The 15,224-nt window shown below is 35.5% G+C and overlaps 3 protein-coding genes and 1 long non-coding RNA gene across 6 annotated transcripts in view; 3 read left to right on the forward strand and 1 right to left on the reverse strand.

Moving 5' to 3' along the window:
* The window catches only part of LOC104777427, a 5,956-nt gene extending 3,249 nt beyond the window's left edge, over positions 1-2,707 (forward strand). Inside the window, exons 3-4 of the long non-coding RNA XR_766280.2 lie at positions 1,753-1,834; positions 2,439-2,707. This is a non-coding gene — a long non-coding RNA (uncharacterized LOC104777427). The remainder of the gene's footprint in view (positions 1-1,752; positions 1,835-2,438) is intronic.
* On the forward strand, positions 3,662-6,540 carry LOC104777428 (putative auxin response factor 14). The gene is made up of 14 exons (XM_019240417.1): positions 3,662-3,791; positions 3,867-3,985; positions 4,070-4,165; positions 4,269-4,325; positions 4,419-4,562; positions 4,644-4,728; positions 4,806-4,896; positions 4,968-5,132; positions 5,238-5,351; positions 5,432-5,504; positions 5,596-5,734; positions 5,827-5,922; positions 6,061-6,254; positions 6,349-6,540. Exons 1-14 carry the CDS (start codon positions 3,743-3,745, stop codon positions 6,538-6,540), a joined length of 1,614 nt encoding a protein of 537 aa, XP_019095962.1. The 5' UTR covers positions 3,662-3,742.
* LOC104777429 (leucine-rich repeat receptor-like tyrosine-protein kinase PXC3) lies at positions 9,729-13,183 on the forward strand. Its single transcript, XM_010501691.1, has 2 exons — positions 9,729-12,642; positions 12,718-13,183. Exons 1-2 carry the CDS (start codon positions 10,068-10,070, stop codon positions 13,020-13,022), a joined length of 2,880 nt encoding a protein of 959 aa, XP_010499993.1. The 5' UTR covers positions 9,729-10,067; the 3' UTR covers positions 13,023-13,183.
* Positions 13,204-15,224, reverse strand: part of LOC104777430 (dihydrolipoyllysine-residue acetyltransferase component 5 of pyruvate dehydrogenase complex, chloroplastic) — a 7,266-nt gene continuing 5,245 nt past the window's right edge. For 2 of the 3 annotated variants that reach the window (XM_019243827.1, XM_019243828.1), the window contains exons 3-8: positions 14,694-15,224; positions 14,251-14,442; positions 14,070-14,157; positions 13,879-13,949; positions 13,654-13,737; positions 13,224-13,534 (exon numbers count right to left, since the gene is read on the reverse strand). In XM_019243827.1, the coding sequence (XP_019099372.1) occupies positions 13,430-13,534; positions 13,654-13,737; positions 13,879-13,949; positions 14,070-14,157; positions 14,251-14,442; positions 14,694-15,224 (1,071 nt within the window). In that variant the 3' untranslated portion in view covers positions 13,224-13,429. Of the gene's footprint in view, positions 13,535-13,653; positions 13,738-13,878; positions 13,950-14,069; positions 14,158-14,250; positions 14,443-14,693 lie in introns of all 3 variants that reach the window. The other variant, XM_010501692.2, reaches the window with a different exon arrangement.

The raw sequence follows: 15,224 nt of genomic DNA on the forward strand, positions 1-15,224 counted from the left end.
AGCAAGACAACTCCCATTTCTTTTAAGTCTAATGTCTATATCTTGTAGCGCAAATATCTTTTTCTCTTCATCAGATAAAACTAACTCTGCAAAAATATGTTTAATATTAGGCAAAATTTAAAATTTACGCTTACTAAATAATTTTGTGTAATGATTATTTCAAAGCCTCAATACAATACCTGGTCTGTCTAGTGCTTTCCTTCTAATGAATTGAATGTCTTCACACTGCAACTCCCATGTCTTTGCCCAAACTAATTCAGGCCTAAGTAATATAGCCAAAGAAAGCATGACAACAAAAACTTGCCTAACCAAGCTTCCACTACCCCAATAGCCTGTTCTAACTAAATCGTCTATGTATTCTTGGTCATCATCTAGAAAACCCAAAGCAAAACATGCATCTTTATATTCTTTATAAACCACTTGATTAACAGTCTTGATCTCATCAAAATTTCTGGGACCCCTCTGTTCATTCAACAGAACTCGCAAATAATATCCATCCTCCATAACCATAGGAACATAATTTATTCTTCCGATTACAAAATCTCTTTGTCTTAGATTAAACTGTTTCTCTTTAGAATCATATGTGAACTTGTTAGGTATTTCTGGATAAGTAAGCGTCCTAGCAATAGAGCTAACCTTGTTAAGATCAATCCATGCTAGAAACATGGAATTATCGACGGTATCTCGATGCATAATTGCTTCAACCTCATCATCACCCTTGAAATAAATCAGATGTTCATCCTCTAGATGGAAACTTAGTTTAACAATTGGTGTTGACCGGTAATGAATATTAAATTTAAAAATCCTCCATGCTGCTTCACATGCGGACACATACCTGGTTTACAAAAGAAAAGCATATGTGATCATCATTTCAAATTGTTAAGACTCTAATATTAAAGACAAAATAAAATCCTAGCTGAATTAGAAAAACTACCTGCAATCAAAATAATCTTTAATTTCATTCTCTGGTTTCTTATTCTCTTTCCCTAGAACCTCTCCAGTTTGGTACTCATCTTCATCTTCCTCTGGCATATTTGGCAATACAGCAACAATTACACGGTCCTGACCTTTTGTAATGTATTTAAACAAATACTTAACTGATCCAGCTTGGTTGCTCGACATTTATCTGTGCTCTATAGCATAACAACAGCTTCTTATTGTATGGGATAACATAACTGTTATCACATTTGAATCCATTTTTTTCTACATAATCAGTTGTCTCCCTTCTTCTGTACACTGGAAAGCCTTCCTTATCGACAGTAGTCTCCTCAGCATACTTCTTAGGAAAGAATTTAGTACATTTCCTATTCTCCATACATGGTGATTTCGGATTAACAGCACCACATGGTCCATGGATTAAGATCCCCAACAATGATGTTTTGAAAGTCGGGCAATGTGAGATACATATCATCAGATATGGGCACACACGGGGTTACATAAGTGTTGTTCACGAAGCCCATCTTAAACGGATGGTTAGTAACCCTGTACTGGCGTCTCACCTGGGTTAGTCCAAAATTTTCAATGACCCTCCATTCACCTTTTGTAATCTGCCTCTCGAACTTACTCACAAGTTGTTTCTTGATGGAAGCATGAATCTTGGAACCCTGGTTATGATGGTTGTAAACGAAAAATAAGCAGTTAAAACATTGAATATAAGTTGTTTTCTATTTATTGAATAAATATTAATAAAAATACTATGTTTATTACAACTAACCCTCTGGTCAGCTAACACCATCTCCAATGTTTCTCCAGACTGGACAGTGTACTGCTTCCACGAATGTAGGACCTTAACCTGAACCCGCCAAGTGCTTTTGTACGGCTTGACATCAGCGAGGTAAGTCATTGCCATTAGACCATTCATTTTGAGTAACTCATTTGCTGAAAATTATAAGATAAATGTTTGCGTAATTGCGTTGATGGTTTGTAGAAAACTGCTAATGGGCTGTTTATATAGTAATTGTAGCAGCGAATATGTTAGGTTTTAGTCGCCGAGATTACAGTTTGATCTTATCATCAAGAAAGGATAATTCGATTAAGAAGATCTTGTACAATATCTCCTAGGAAAATGTATGATCCCCTGTTTTAGAGAAGGTTCTCAAACTGATATTTACGATAAGTAAGATATGTTAGTTGTGTAGTTGCGGGATACTAAATTTCAAATCATGTTTATGTTGAAATGAGAATCTTTGTAGTTTGATCTAGTAAATTATTTTCTTATTGTATTCTGATTTTTCTGTTCAGGTTCTTTGTTTACGTGTGAAAATGTATGATCCCCTGTTTTAGAGAAGGTTCTCAAACTGATATATACGATACATAAGATATGTTAGTTGTGTAGTTGCGGGATACTAAATCTCAAATCATGTTTATGTTGAAATGAGAATCTTTGTAGTGTGATCTAGTAAATTATTTTCTGATTGTATTCTGATTTTCATGTTCAGGTTCTTTGTTTACGTGTGAAGAAGTCTATATTGGTGGGATTTTATCACTCTGCTCTGATCTCCTGATCTCCTAGATGATCTAAAGGTCGGCCTGTATAGATAGAAAACATTATATTATAACTATGTTATTGTTACGACTATTCTGTTAAAATTAATTTAATGAACATATCATAGATCTCATGTTTAAGCATACATCATCTCATATTATATCTTACACTCCGATTAATATTTATACTAAAATACGATTTAATATTATAGGTCATTTTTAATTCCTATTATGTAATGTAATTCCTACTGTGTATATATCATTTGTGGTGTTCATTAGCATTATGATCATGTGAACAAAATTTATTTGAATTTGGTTGTATTGGTATGTAATGTAAAGAGGTTTGCCACATCGGCATTTTAATTTGGTAAATATAATTTGAGATTAATTATGTTAATTAGCACACGATTAAGATTCTGTTTTTAAATACAGTGGCATTTTGTGTAATATCTTACATAAAGTAGAGTTATTTGTTTAAAGGGTTGCTTAAATAAGTATATAGAGATATCACTAAATTACCTTTTTTGTAGTCAAAATATATCACTAAATTACCTTTATTCTAGTATATAATTTTTAGTAATGTAATTTAATTTTTATTCAAAATGTTTGAATATAATGAAATCTTTAATGAAAAATTTCAGTATCGTTTTCCTATAAATACTTGTCGAATCTAGTTTATAGAATTCATCACAAAATAAAATAAAATCAATAAAGATCCTTTAAGGAAGAAAAGTAGTATTCATTTATTGTAGCTTTCAGAAATATCAAGAATTTCTCTCTATTTCATTAGATATAGGTATTCTGCTAATTCTATATACGATTAGTTTGTTGTTCCTTGTTGTCTAAAATTTCATAAAATCCAAAGCTATGTTTCTAGCATACAGCTTTGAATAAACAACTTTTGAATGAGAAAAAGCTTTAAATACTCAAACTCGTTTATTGATATAAATTTGTTTTTGGGATTGATGTGTGTTTTGCTTATCTACATATAAAATATTTGCCAAGTAAATTTTTTTGTTGAAAAATTTAAATTTATTCAAAATAATTATTTTTGGTTCATAAAATAAAAGAAATAGTTCCTAATTAAATTAGTTGAATTGAGATGAAAATAATTTTTTCTTTTATCAACAAAATTTGGTTTGCTTTATATGTCATTTTGTTTTCTCATGGCAGAGAGGGAGGTGGAGCAAAAAAAAAAAGTGGTATTGGTACTGTTGAAAGAACATATTTTGTTATATCGATCTTTGCCTAAGAACTGATGGAAAGTGGCAACGTTGTGAATGAACAACCTGAATTATCAGGCATAGGTAAAAAAAAAAAGAAATTAATTTGTTTCTTGAACTTTAATTTTAATTAATAATATTTTGGTTTTTGTTTAGTAGTTGATGAAACCAAAAGCTATTTATATGAACAATTATGGAATCTGTGTGCTGGACCTTTGTGTGATCTTCCAAAACTTGGAGAGAAAGTTTATTATTTTCCTCAAGGCCACATAGAGTTTGTAAGTCCTCTCTCTTTTTATATATACACTCTGGTTTTTTTTTCTTCCTTATTTAGTCTTTCAACATTTTGATGCATTTTAAAGGTTGAGGCATCTACAAGAGAAGAGTTGAATCAAATTCAACCAAATTTTGATATTCCTTCCAAACTTCAGTGTCATGTTATTGCTATTCACCGTAAGGTATATTATAGCGAACACATGAGCAACTTTGACTTATTTTTGTATATTTTAATTTCACTATTAAAAGAAGTTATTTGTTAATTGGTTAATGTTTGATTTTTAGGTGGAAATAAATACTGATCAAGTTTATGCTGAGATCACGTTGATGCCAGATACAACAGTGAGTGAAGAAAATATCAAATTTTTACTTTTAGTTAATTGTAATGTTCCTCGAGTTATCTCTCACAGTTTTTCTAAATTTTTTAATGTTTAGCAAGTTATAATCCCTACTCAAAATGATAGCAATGATATGCCAAAAATAAACTTCTTTAAGAAAATTTTAACGGCATCAGATACAAGCAGCCATGGGGGCTTATCCATTCCTAAAAGAGATGCAACTGAATGTTTCCCTCTGCTGGTATTTTTATTTAGTTTCTCTATTAATTAAATTCAAAATTTAAGGTTTCACTTGAAATTTATGTACTAAATAATGACGTAGGATATGAGTCTACCTGTACCGACACAAGAGTTTCTTACTAAGGATCTCCATGGTAATGAATGGAGGTTCAAGCACAGTTTTAGAGGTAAGAGATCCTTTTATTTGCAAAAATATATGAAACTTGTGATTAAGAAATAATAGCAATATTCTTGTTGCATGCAGGAAAACCACGTAGACATCTCATAACTACAGGGTGGAGTGCATTCGTAACAACAAAAAAATTAGTTGCTGGTGACGTTTTGGTATTTGTTAGGTAAATAATTTTACTTTTTTTAAAAATCTGTCTTGGGTCATGGACTTTAAATTATTCACTTGTGGTTTCAGGGGAGAAAATGAAGAGTTACGAGTTGGTATCAGACGAGCAGGACATCAAAAAGGAAACACACCTTCATCACTAGTATCAACAGAAAGTATGAGACATGGAGTAATTGTTTCTGCAGTTCATGCTTTTCATAGCAAATGTATGTTCTCTGTAGTTTACAAGCCAAGGTAATTTAAAGAACCAATTGAAATAATATTTATGATTCTATCAAAAATTATGATATTCGCTTCTCTAACATGTATGTTTATATTTTGGTTTTTGATATGTATTAGGTCAAGTCAATTTATTGTCAGTTACGACAATTTTTTAGATGCTATGAACAAGAAGTTCAGTGTTGGTTCACGATTTACAATGCAGTTTGAGGGCGATGATTTGTCTAAAAGAAGGTAACACCATATGATAACTTGTTTTCTTTTTCGCTTCCTATCTATTCTCTATCATAACACATTTTCATTTATTAACTAAGATATTCTGGAACAATTATTGGAGTTAATAATTTCTCCCCTCATTGGAAGGATTCTGAATGGCGAAGTTTACAAGTTTATTTTCTTTCACACTTTATAACATTACTTTGAATTACATTTTTGAGTGTAATAAATAAAATATCACTAATTAACTCTAATTTTGCAGGTACGATGGGATGAATTTGTATCCTTTCCAAGACCTAACAGAGTTTCCCCATGGGAAATCGAACATTTAACGCCTTCTTCAAATGTTATCCAATTATCTTTGCTGAAGAACAAGCGTTCTCGACATGTTAACGAAATCGGTAAAAGAAACATAGACATTCTTATAATCTTCTATTTAATGAATAAAATATTTCTTTTGAATACTTTCTCACTATACATATTACATACATAGGTTCATCATCATCACATCGCTTGCCTCCTATATTAATAGAAGTCCAGGAAATTGGACAGCCAAGCATGACCTCTCCCATGAGTATTCCTCAACTCGGTAATCGCGATGCAATTGAAGATTCTAAGAATCCTTCTAATAGGCTAATGAGCTATTCTGTCCCATCAATGCCAAACAGATATTACAATAATGATCAAATGATTACACCAATAAAAGAAAATATAACCATCAATGCAGGTGGTAGCTGTAGATTGTTTGGAGTTACTCTGACCACTCCTTCCGAGATCAAAGATCACGTGGAACCAAATGACAACCAAATATCGGGTACTTCAAAACTCTCTCAAGAGAGAAAGCTTGGCTTGACCCAAACATCGAAATCACCTACAGAGATTCAAAGCAAGCAGTTTAGTTCTATTAGAAGTTGCACTAAGGTAAGCATAAGATCATCATATTCTTACTCTTTATATATGAACATGTTCATTATCTTTCCAACTCACACAATTTGGATATGGTGTTATTAAATAGGTTCAAATGCAAGGTGTAGCTATAGGAAGAGCTCTGGATCTTAATGTTTTAAATGGATATGATCAGCTAATACATGAACTGGATAAGCTATTTGATCTCAAAGGAAAGTTGCAAACCTGCAACCAATGGGAAATAGTTTTCACTGACGACGAAGGAGATATGATGCTCGCTGGAGATGATCCATGGCCGTAAGTCTTCTTTATCTTATCTGATTATAAAATATTTGTTAAAATTTTAAGAGATAATATTCCATTTTTGGTATTGTGTGCAAATAGTGAATTTTGCAACATTGTGAAGAAGATATTCATATTGTCAAAAGAGGAGGTCAAAAATTTGAAGTCTGGAACCAACGTTTCAAGCTGAATCAATAATTTAAAGATCTTCTAACATACCACCATAAGTCAAAAGAACTATCCATGACTATGTTTTGTGGTGCAATTGAGGCAAAAATAGTTGGAGAGGGTCTTTTTAAGTATTATTTCTTCTTTCTAGCTTTATGATGTCTTCTTCTGTTTTTTGTTATTGTCAACAATGTTAACTGTTGTTGTATGCTTCTGTATTATGACCTCTCTATTGTTCATTTATAATAATAAAAAATCTCCTTTGTTATCTGATATTATGTTTATTTCTTCTGATGATATTTTTACTTAACCTATTTTATTCTATTATTTGTAAAACCTTATTCTTCAGAGACGAAAAATGAAATGTGGCTCAAACTTCATTATATAGTTCTTTAGATTGATCACTAGCTACATTTTTATTATTATGTTTATCATCATATCGATGTACTATGGAAAAATGTATATAGTCAAGTAGTTAACTGTCCACCCTTTCGATATTTCTTACCAAAGTTTGGCTCCAGTAATTCATGTTACCAAAGTGACATGCTTTGGAACAATAGGTATTTATATAAGATAAAATAGAAATCTGGTAAACTTTTGAAAAATGAGAAGTATGAAATCCCACTTTGCATTGATCATTTTTTACCCCACAAATGGAAGATTCAACCCTTATAGCAAGCATTTGCAACGTCATAACAAATTCAAGAAATAATATTTTTTCTTGTCACTAGTTTTGGGGGGAGTTTCTACTTTGGAGTACAGTGAAATTTTGTTAATATAGTCTAAGGAAGTTCAGCTCATTCTACTCCAAAAAAATTAATAAGTCGACATCTTATTTAAACCAAATTCATAATCTACTGAATTCATCAAATGAGGTGAGAAAGGAAAAAGAGAGAAAAAATAATGGAAAGAAGTCATCATCGCTTAGAGAGTAATGGCATAATGATGATTCATATTTGGAGAATCAAAGTAATTTATTTATTTCCCGACTAACTGACACACATGGACTGTATAACGACAAATTTCTCAACAAAATACACTTGGAACCAACAATAACATTGCATTTTCGTCTATTTTTAGTGTACGTTTATAGGTATTAATAAGGTTTTAGGTGTTTTAAGAATTTTCAAGAGTCTTTACATGTTTTAACAAAAAGGGATAAAAGCTTTCAAAACATTAGAAGCTTGGCATCAGTTAAAAACCTTCCCAAACACCAGATCAAAAATTTTAGGTGTTGTTGGAAATTTTTAAAAACCATCTTTTATCTCCAAATGGAATTAGATGAAACCTCAAACCCAAACATAAGTTATGACCGTTTGAAAGAAGCCCTGTCATGCCGCTCGAAAACTCTTAAAACCTAAATGTTAATTGCTTTAAATAGCATGAATCAGAATGATGGCAAGGAATCTGGCAAACAAAGTATCATTAATGCATGAATGATGTTAAACTCAAAACTCAAACGATAACACATGAAAAGTGCTAACAAATATTCTTTTGAATGGTGCTAATTATGAAAGATGGTCAAAATGAATCGTAAATTAACGTACGTACTCTGATTTGGTTCTATGCTTCAGGCATGATGAGCTTCAACCGGTTGGCCGTAATCTTGGATAAGACCTTATAAATAATGTTGCAACAAATAACTGGTGTATAGTCTCGCATGTTTGTTGTGTCTGGTATCAAGGACAAAGTTGTGGCGTTGACACCACAAGGCATGAATACATACACGAAAAATATTAAACAGCCATGACAAAATATTTTCCAAACTATCCTAATTGGCTTTAAAAATATTTGTCAGATAACTTATTTTGTGACGTTAAATGGTTGCTTCTCAATTGGAACTTTTACAAGAGCCTCAACAACCCCGTTTTTGAAACATACAATCCACAAGGTATTCAGACTATAAGTGTTTTATTGATGGCTCTTGGAAGGGTAATGATTTTTTTTTGCAGGAATAGGGTGGTATTGTTTCCCTTGTGAAGACCCATCGCCAACCATGGGGGCTACAATATCCGTCGTATTTTGTCAGCTTTACACGCAGAGGTGGAAACACTGTTATGGAAAATGAAGTGTATAATGGAAGCAAACAAGATAGATGTGGTGTTCGTCACCGACTGCGAAGATTTGGTGAAGATGTATCATTTCCAGCCGAGTGGCCCGCCTTCTCAAACTATCTAGAAGAGATTCAAAACAATAATAAGATTTTTCTTCATTTTTCATTGATTTTAGTTTCTCGTCAAGCTAATACTAAAGCGGAAAATTTGGCACGTAAAGTACGAGCCGGACCACTTTTGAGTTTATTTGTAAACAATATTTCTTCGCATTGACTGTTATAAAGCTAATCAAATAAAGCTGTTGACAAAAACAAAAGAATGGTTGCGTCTCTACTTTGACAAGTGTGATGGAAGAAGGTAGTGTTTTGATCATCGTCCCACATTCATGTTATCCTTGATTTTTGTTGGACAATTGCGAAATAATTTTAGTTATGGCTGGCTAGGTTCAATTTAAAAGCAAAATTTTCTAGTGTTGGATCCGACAAAACCAGTTTTTGTATGAAATTTAGAGTCTCTAGAGTTTCTCGGGATTCACGAATAGTGTTTCCATAACAATCTATATTTAACGCCCGAATTAAGACTCATTTCAATAATATCAGTTTTTTTATGGAGAACATAACGTGAATGGAAAATAGTTTTCATAGAATAGTAGATTGGCAAATTTACTACAATTAAAAAATCAAGATGATCTATGAAGAAAGTAAAATTTTTAAAAAGGTTTCCTCATGATATTCCTGATTGTTTGATTTAGGTGAACTTCACAATGTGTATCATCAGATATAAAATTTATTAAAAAGTTTATATTTATGGAAAATACTACTAATTAAAACAAACTTGCATTGAAAACAATATAATTTTTTCTCAGACAATTCTATATTTTATATGATAATCTTTTTTCTATAGAAGAGAATTATATATTTTAGGCAATTCAAATTATGTATAAGCATTTTCATTGAAATTTTGAAGGCCTATCTTTTTCAAAAAAGTTTAAATGATTAGAGTTCTCTACGGTTTCCTGGAAAAAAGAAGGAACAAAGAAAAACTATTATGGTCAACAATGTGAACCTACTTTGTCAAAAAAACAAAGAGTGATGACGTGGGAAAGCTTCACTCGAAAAAGACTTGTGTTAACGCATCAGTCAAGTCAACTCCTTCAACCCAATCAACACGACACAGAAGTACACACTGTTAACCATTCTCTTCACTTTCCTTGACCTGTCTGTTTCCATTTTCTAATCGAACTTTCTCGGCACTCTTTACGCGTTAAGCTTTTCATCATCCTTTTTTTTTTGCCTGAAAACAATAATCACTGGGATCAAGAAAGATGATGAAGAAGATACATGTTCCTCCAGAAACAGGTAAGTTCATGTTCTGTCTCTTCTTCATCTTCTTGTCTTGTTGCCATGTATGTTTCTCGGAGCTGTCTCCAGACCAGACAAACACAATGATCGAACTCTCAAGATTCCTTAATATCCCGGACTGGAACCGTCCTGGTTCAGAGATGAATCCATGTTCATGGAACGGTATTTTTTGCAGCCGGCCAGACAATGGCTCTGTGATTAGCCTCTCTGTCTCTGGCTTTGATCTCTCCAATTCTTCCTTCTTATCAGTTGTCTGCAACCTCCATACTTTGGAGTCTCTCGATGTCTCCAACAACAGTTTGAGCTTAATCCCAGATGGTTTTGTGACGAATTGCGAAAGACTACTTGGGTTTAAGCATCTGAACTTAAGCTCCAACAAATTCTCTTCTTCTCCTAGTTTCCGTGGTTTCTCCAAATTGGCGGTTCTTGATTTCTCTCACAACGTCTTGAGTGGGAACATTCGAGATTATGGTTTTGATGGGTTGGTTCAGCTGAGGAGTTTGAATCTTAGCTTCAACAGTTTAACTGGTTCTGTTCCAATCAACTTGACCAAAAGTCTTGAGAGGCTCGAGGTTTCAGATAACCGTTTGAGCGGTACTATCCCCGAGGGCATCGGACATTATCAAGAATTCAGGCTGATAGATCTCAGTGATAATCATCTTATTGGCTCAATCCCGAGTTCATTGGGAAACCTCTCCAAGTTAGAAAGTTTAATTCTTTCCAACAATAATCTTAGCGGGCCAGTCCCAGAATCACTTTCAAGAATCCAAACTTTGCGTAGATTTGCAGCTAACCGTAACAAATTCACCGGAGTAATCCCTTCAGGGATCACTAAAAACCTCGCAAACTTAGACCTCAGCTTCAACCACATAAACGGGTCGATTCCAGGTGATCTTTTGTCACAGCTTAAACTCGTCTCTGTGGATCTGTCATCTAATCAACTTGTTGGACGGATACCACAAAGCATTTCTTCTAGCCTGGTTAGGCTGAGACTTGGAAGCAATAAGCTAACAGGGCCGGTGCCGTCTGCTGCGTTTGAATCACTGCAGAACCTAACCTACCTGGAGATGGACAACAACCGTTTAACAGGCCACATACCTTCTGCATTTGGAAACCTTGTGAGCTTGAATCTTTTGAACTTGGCTATGAACGAGTTCTCCGGGATAATACCTCCTTCCTTTGGAAACCTTACCCGCCTTCAAGTGTTACAACTGCAGCAAAACAAGCTTACCGGAGAAATCCCAGATACTATCACATTGTTAATTAACCTCTTGATTCTCAACTTCAGCTGGAATTCTCTGAGTGGATCCATACCACCTTCTCTTTCGCAGCTAAAAAAGCTTTCCAACATGAACTTGCAAGGCAATCATCTGACTGGTACCATACCTGAAAACATTGGAGATCTGGAGAATCTGATAGAACTTCAGCTTGGACAAAACCGGCTAAGCGGTAGGATTCCAGTAATGCCACCAAAGTTACAGATTTCATTGAATCTCAGCTACAACATGTTTGAAGGGCCTATCCCCACTTCATTGTTTCAACTTATTAACTTGGAAGTTCTTGATCTGTCAAATAACAAACTTTCAGGCGAAATCCCTTTTTCTGGAAGTTTAATATCCCTTGCGCAGCTCATACTTTCCAACAACCAACTAACCGGAGATATGCCAAGGTTCAGCCAAAATGTTTTCGTTAATATCAGTGGAAACCCCGGGATCAAGTCAATAAATGAGGATGAAGTCTCTATCAAGAGAAGCCAATCTGGGAAAAGCAAACTAGTTATGGTTGTAATATTTGTTGTCCTTGGAGTTCTTGCTCTCATGGCAGGCATCACAACTGTCATTGTGCTGAAACTTTCTAGGCGCTTCAAGGGAATGAACAACACGCAGGTCGACCCAGCTGAAGAAGGATCAACTGTTCTCCCCGAGGTCATCCATGGAAAGCTTCTCACTTCAAACGCTATACACAGATCAAACATCAACTTCGCCAAAGCTGTCGAAGCTGTTGCTCATCCAGAAAATGCTCTGCATCAGACAATGTTCTGGAGTTACTACAGAGTAGTCATGCCCTCTGGTTCGAGTTACTTTATCAAAAAACTTAACACCAGAGACAGGCTTTTCCAGCAAGCCAGTAGCGAGAAACTAGAGAAAGAGCTAGAGATGTTGGGAAAGCTGCATCACACGAACGTAATGGTTCCACTAGCATATGTGCTCTATTCAGAAGGATGCTTGCTCATCTATGACTTTCCTCACATGCGTACCCTTTACGATGTTCTACACAACCATACCAGTGATGTGGTTGATTGGACGAGCAGGTACAGTATTGCAGTTGGCATAGCTCAGGGGATCTCTTACTTGCATGGATCTAAATCCAGCGGCCGTGAACCAATCCTTCTACCTGATCTCTCAAGTAAAAAAATTATGCTCAAGTCGGTCACTGAGCCCTTAGTAGGGGACATTGAACTGTTTAAGGTAATCGATCCTTCCAAAAGCAACAGCAGCCTCTCAGCAGTTGCAGGCACCATCGGCTACATTCCACCAGGTGAGTGCAAAATGTTTTTCGGCTTGTCTAAGAAACATCAACTCTCTTAATCCTTCACTTTTAATCTTTCATCAGAGTATGCTTACACTATGAGGGTGACAATGGCTGGGAACGTCTACAGCTTTGGGGTGATTCTTTTGGAGTTGTTGACTGGGAGGCAAGCGGTAAGCGAAGGAAGAGAATTGGCTAAGTGGGTGCAGAGTCATTCGAGCCAACAAGAACAGTGCAACAACATTCTTGATCTCAGAGTGAGTAAAACATCATCTGTAGCAACAAGGCAGATGCTCCGTGCCCTCAGTGTTGCTCTTGCCTGCATAAACATCTCTCCTGGGGCAAGGCCCAAGATGAAGACTGTCCTAAAGATGCTCACAAGACTCTAAGTAAAAGTGTCAGATGGTAGATGTGTAAATTTTTGCTTGTTACTGTATGTATAAGCAGCATATGGAGATTTCTTTCCTCTGGCAGACACTATTCTATGCATCTCCATTTTCGAGATGCTGATAAACAAGAAGGATCTAATGCATTCAGAGTTGTGGTTTAATATTATCAGTCCATATTAGATTCATCACAGGAAGTGGATAAATATGAAAAAGTCAGTGGCAAAATCATGTGAGAAGGCCTTTCAATGCGCCAAATGTTGCAAAGATAGCTCAAAACAAAGAAATGATTATGTTCAACATTACTCTTGAAAGGTCGACTCTATCAAAGAAATTGATTACCGCAGAAATACAAGCTCCCATGAAATCAAAATCAGAGAAGACTGGGATGCGAAAAGCAGTCATTTGGCCTAAAATGTCAGGTCCTTTGGGTCCTCAATAATGCTTGCCAATGTTTGCAAGAACTGTGCGAGATCAGCACCATAGATGACACGATGATCTGCTGTCACATTCACCTGTGGGTTTGCAAGTGTTCAGTCATCAGTGACAAGTTCGCAGCACAACTCGAGACGATTTCATGAAGACAAAAGGAGAAGATGAACAAGGTCTAACGATGGTTGATAATAAGATTTACCTGCATCTGGTTTTTCATGCCAATGCGTCCGTCTTTAGTAGCAACCGTTGAAGGTTGAGATGCTCCTACAGCCATAATTGCTCCCTTCATTGATCATAGACAAAAAAAACACTCATTGAGCTGTTATTCCTTAGCATAATTATTATTAGGCTAAATATGCGCTAAAAAGTTTTAGAAACTACATTAATGTGTATAATATAAATACATAAAGTAAAAAGCACTTACAGTTCCAGGGGGTAGAATGGCATCAAACCGATCGACGCCAAACATTCCAAGGTTAGATAGAGTGAAGGTACCTGAAGGTGAAAAAAAGTATCAAGTCTCAAACAATCTTGACAACTGATTATGAACCTACTTAACAAACATTTCGGTTGGTAAATCTCAAACACAATCCTATATTCTAGTATTAGGTTTACCAGTGTTGTACTCCTGAGGCTGTAGCTGCTTGGCTCGGGCCTTATCAACCAATTCTTTCCATTTTCTAGACAATGAATAAATGTCAACCTATTTACGAAAGAGAGAACAATCTGTTTATACCGGTTTTGAAGACAGAATAAAACTCAAAAACTTGTTATCAAGCATATAAAAGAAAAGAACCTTATCAGCGTTCTGAAGCACTGGAGTGATCAGACCACCATCAATAGCAACAGCAACAGCAACGTTTATGCTACTGTTATACACAAAACTGTTACCATCTCTACAGGAAGAGTTTACAACTGGATGTTTTGCCAGTGCGAGTGCAGTTGCCTTTGCTAGGAGTGCCGTCATTGTCACACCTTTCGACTTAATCTAAAACAATGAAACAAAGAAAAGATACAATTCAAATCAATACATAAACTTACTGTTTAAACTCAGTGCATGAACTCTAATCCTTAAGTTACAACCTTCTTCAAATTTTCTATCATAAAGTTCAAAAAAATTTCCATCCATTTGTATCATTCCCCATCAACCAATTAATATTCTTTCAATTTTGCAATCACAATTCAATCTATTCCATTCTCCTATCATCTCAACCAACCTAATTTTCAGAACTCACTCACCTTCTTGTAGAGAGCATCAAGAGCATCAGTAGTGATCGTGTATCCAACTCTAAAAGTAGGAACCGCAAGACTCTCCACCATATTCCTACTCACAGCACCCTGCATTGTCGTAAACGGAACCACCGATCCCAGCTCCACACCAGGAGCTGCCGCTACCTCCTTAACAGCTACGGCAGCTTGAACTCCTCCTCCAGCTGAAACCGCCTCAACATCTTTAGCCACAATCCTTCCCATCGGTCCACTTCCAACCAAACCAGCCAACTCAACCTTCAATTCCTTAGCTAACTTCTTAGCATACGGAGACGCAACAATCCTCTTCCCTCCTTCAGACGCCGGATGCACCGAAGACGCAGCCACAGCCTTAACCGACACGGGAGCCGCAACCTTCTTCTCAACAGCCACAGGTGATTCAACTGCAGGAGTCGGAGGAGAAGCCGGAGGAGGAGGAGGAGGAGGCTTAGAATCACCACCACCGGAAGCTTTAGCCTTAGCATCAGCGATCTCATCCTCAGTCTCAGCTAACAAAGCAAT

This window comes from Camelina sativa, chromosome 3 (assembly GCF_000633955.1).
Source record: "Camelina sativa cultivar DH55 chromosome 3, Cs, whole genome shotgun sequence".
NCBI classification, from domain to species: Eukaryota; Viridiplantae; Streptophyta; class Magnoliopsida; order Brassicales; family Brassicaceae; genus Camelina; species Camelina sativa.

What these genes read in the sequence shown, in the direction of transcription:
- LOC104777428 (XM_019240417.1), top strand. Translation starts at nt 3,743, where the DNA reads ATGGAAAGTGGCAACGTTGTGAATGAACAACCTGAATTATCAGGCATA. An exon ending in CTCAAGGCCACATAGAGTTT is followed by an intron (nt 3,986 to 4,069) that starts GTAAGTCCTCTC and finishes TGCATTTTAAAG; the next exon opens with GTTGAGGCATCTACAAGAGA. An exon ending in GTTCAAGCACAGTTTTAGAG is followed by an intron (nt 4,729 to 4,805) that starts GTAAGAGATCCT and finishes TGTTGCATGCAG; the next exon opens with GAAAACCACGTAGACATCTC.
- LOC104777429 (XM_010501691.1), top strand. Translation starts at nt 10,068, where the DNA reads ATGATGAAGAAGATACATGTTCCTCCAGAAACAGGTAAGTTCATGTTC. An exon ending in CATCGGCTACATTCCACCAG is followed by an intron (nt 12,643 to 12,717) that starts GTGAGTGCAAAA and finishes ATCTTTCATCAG; the next exon opens with AGTATGCTTACACTATGAGG.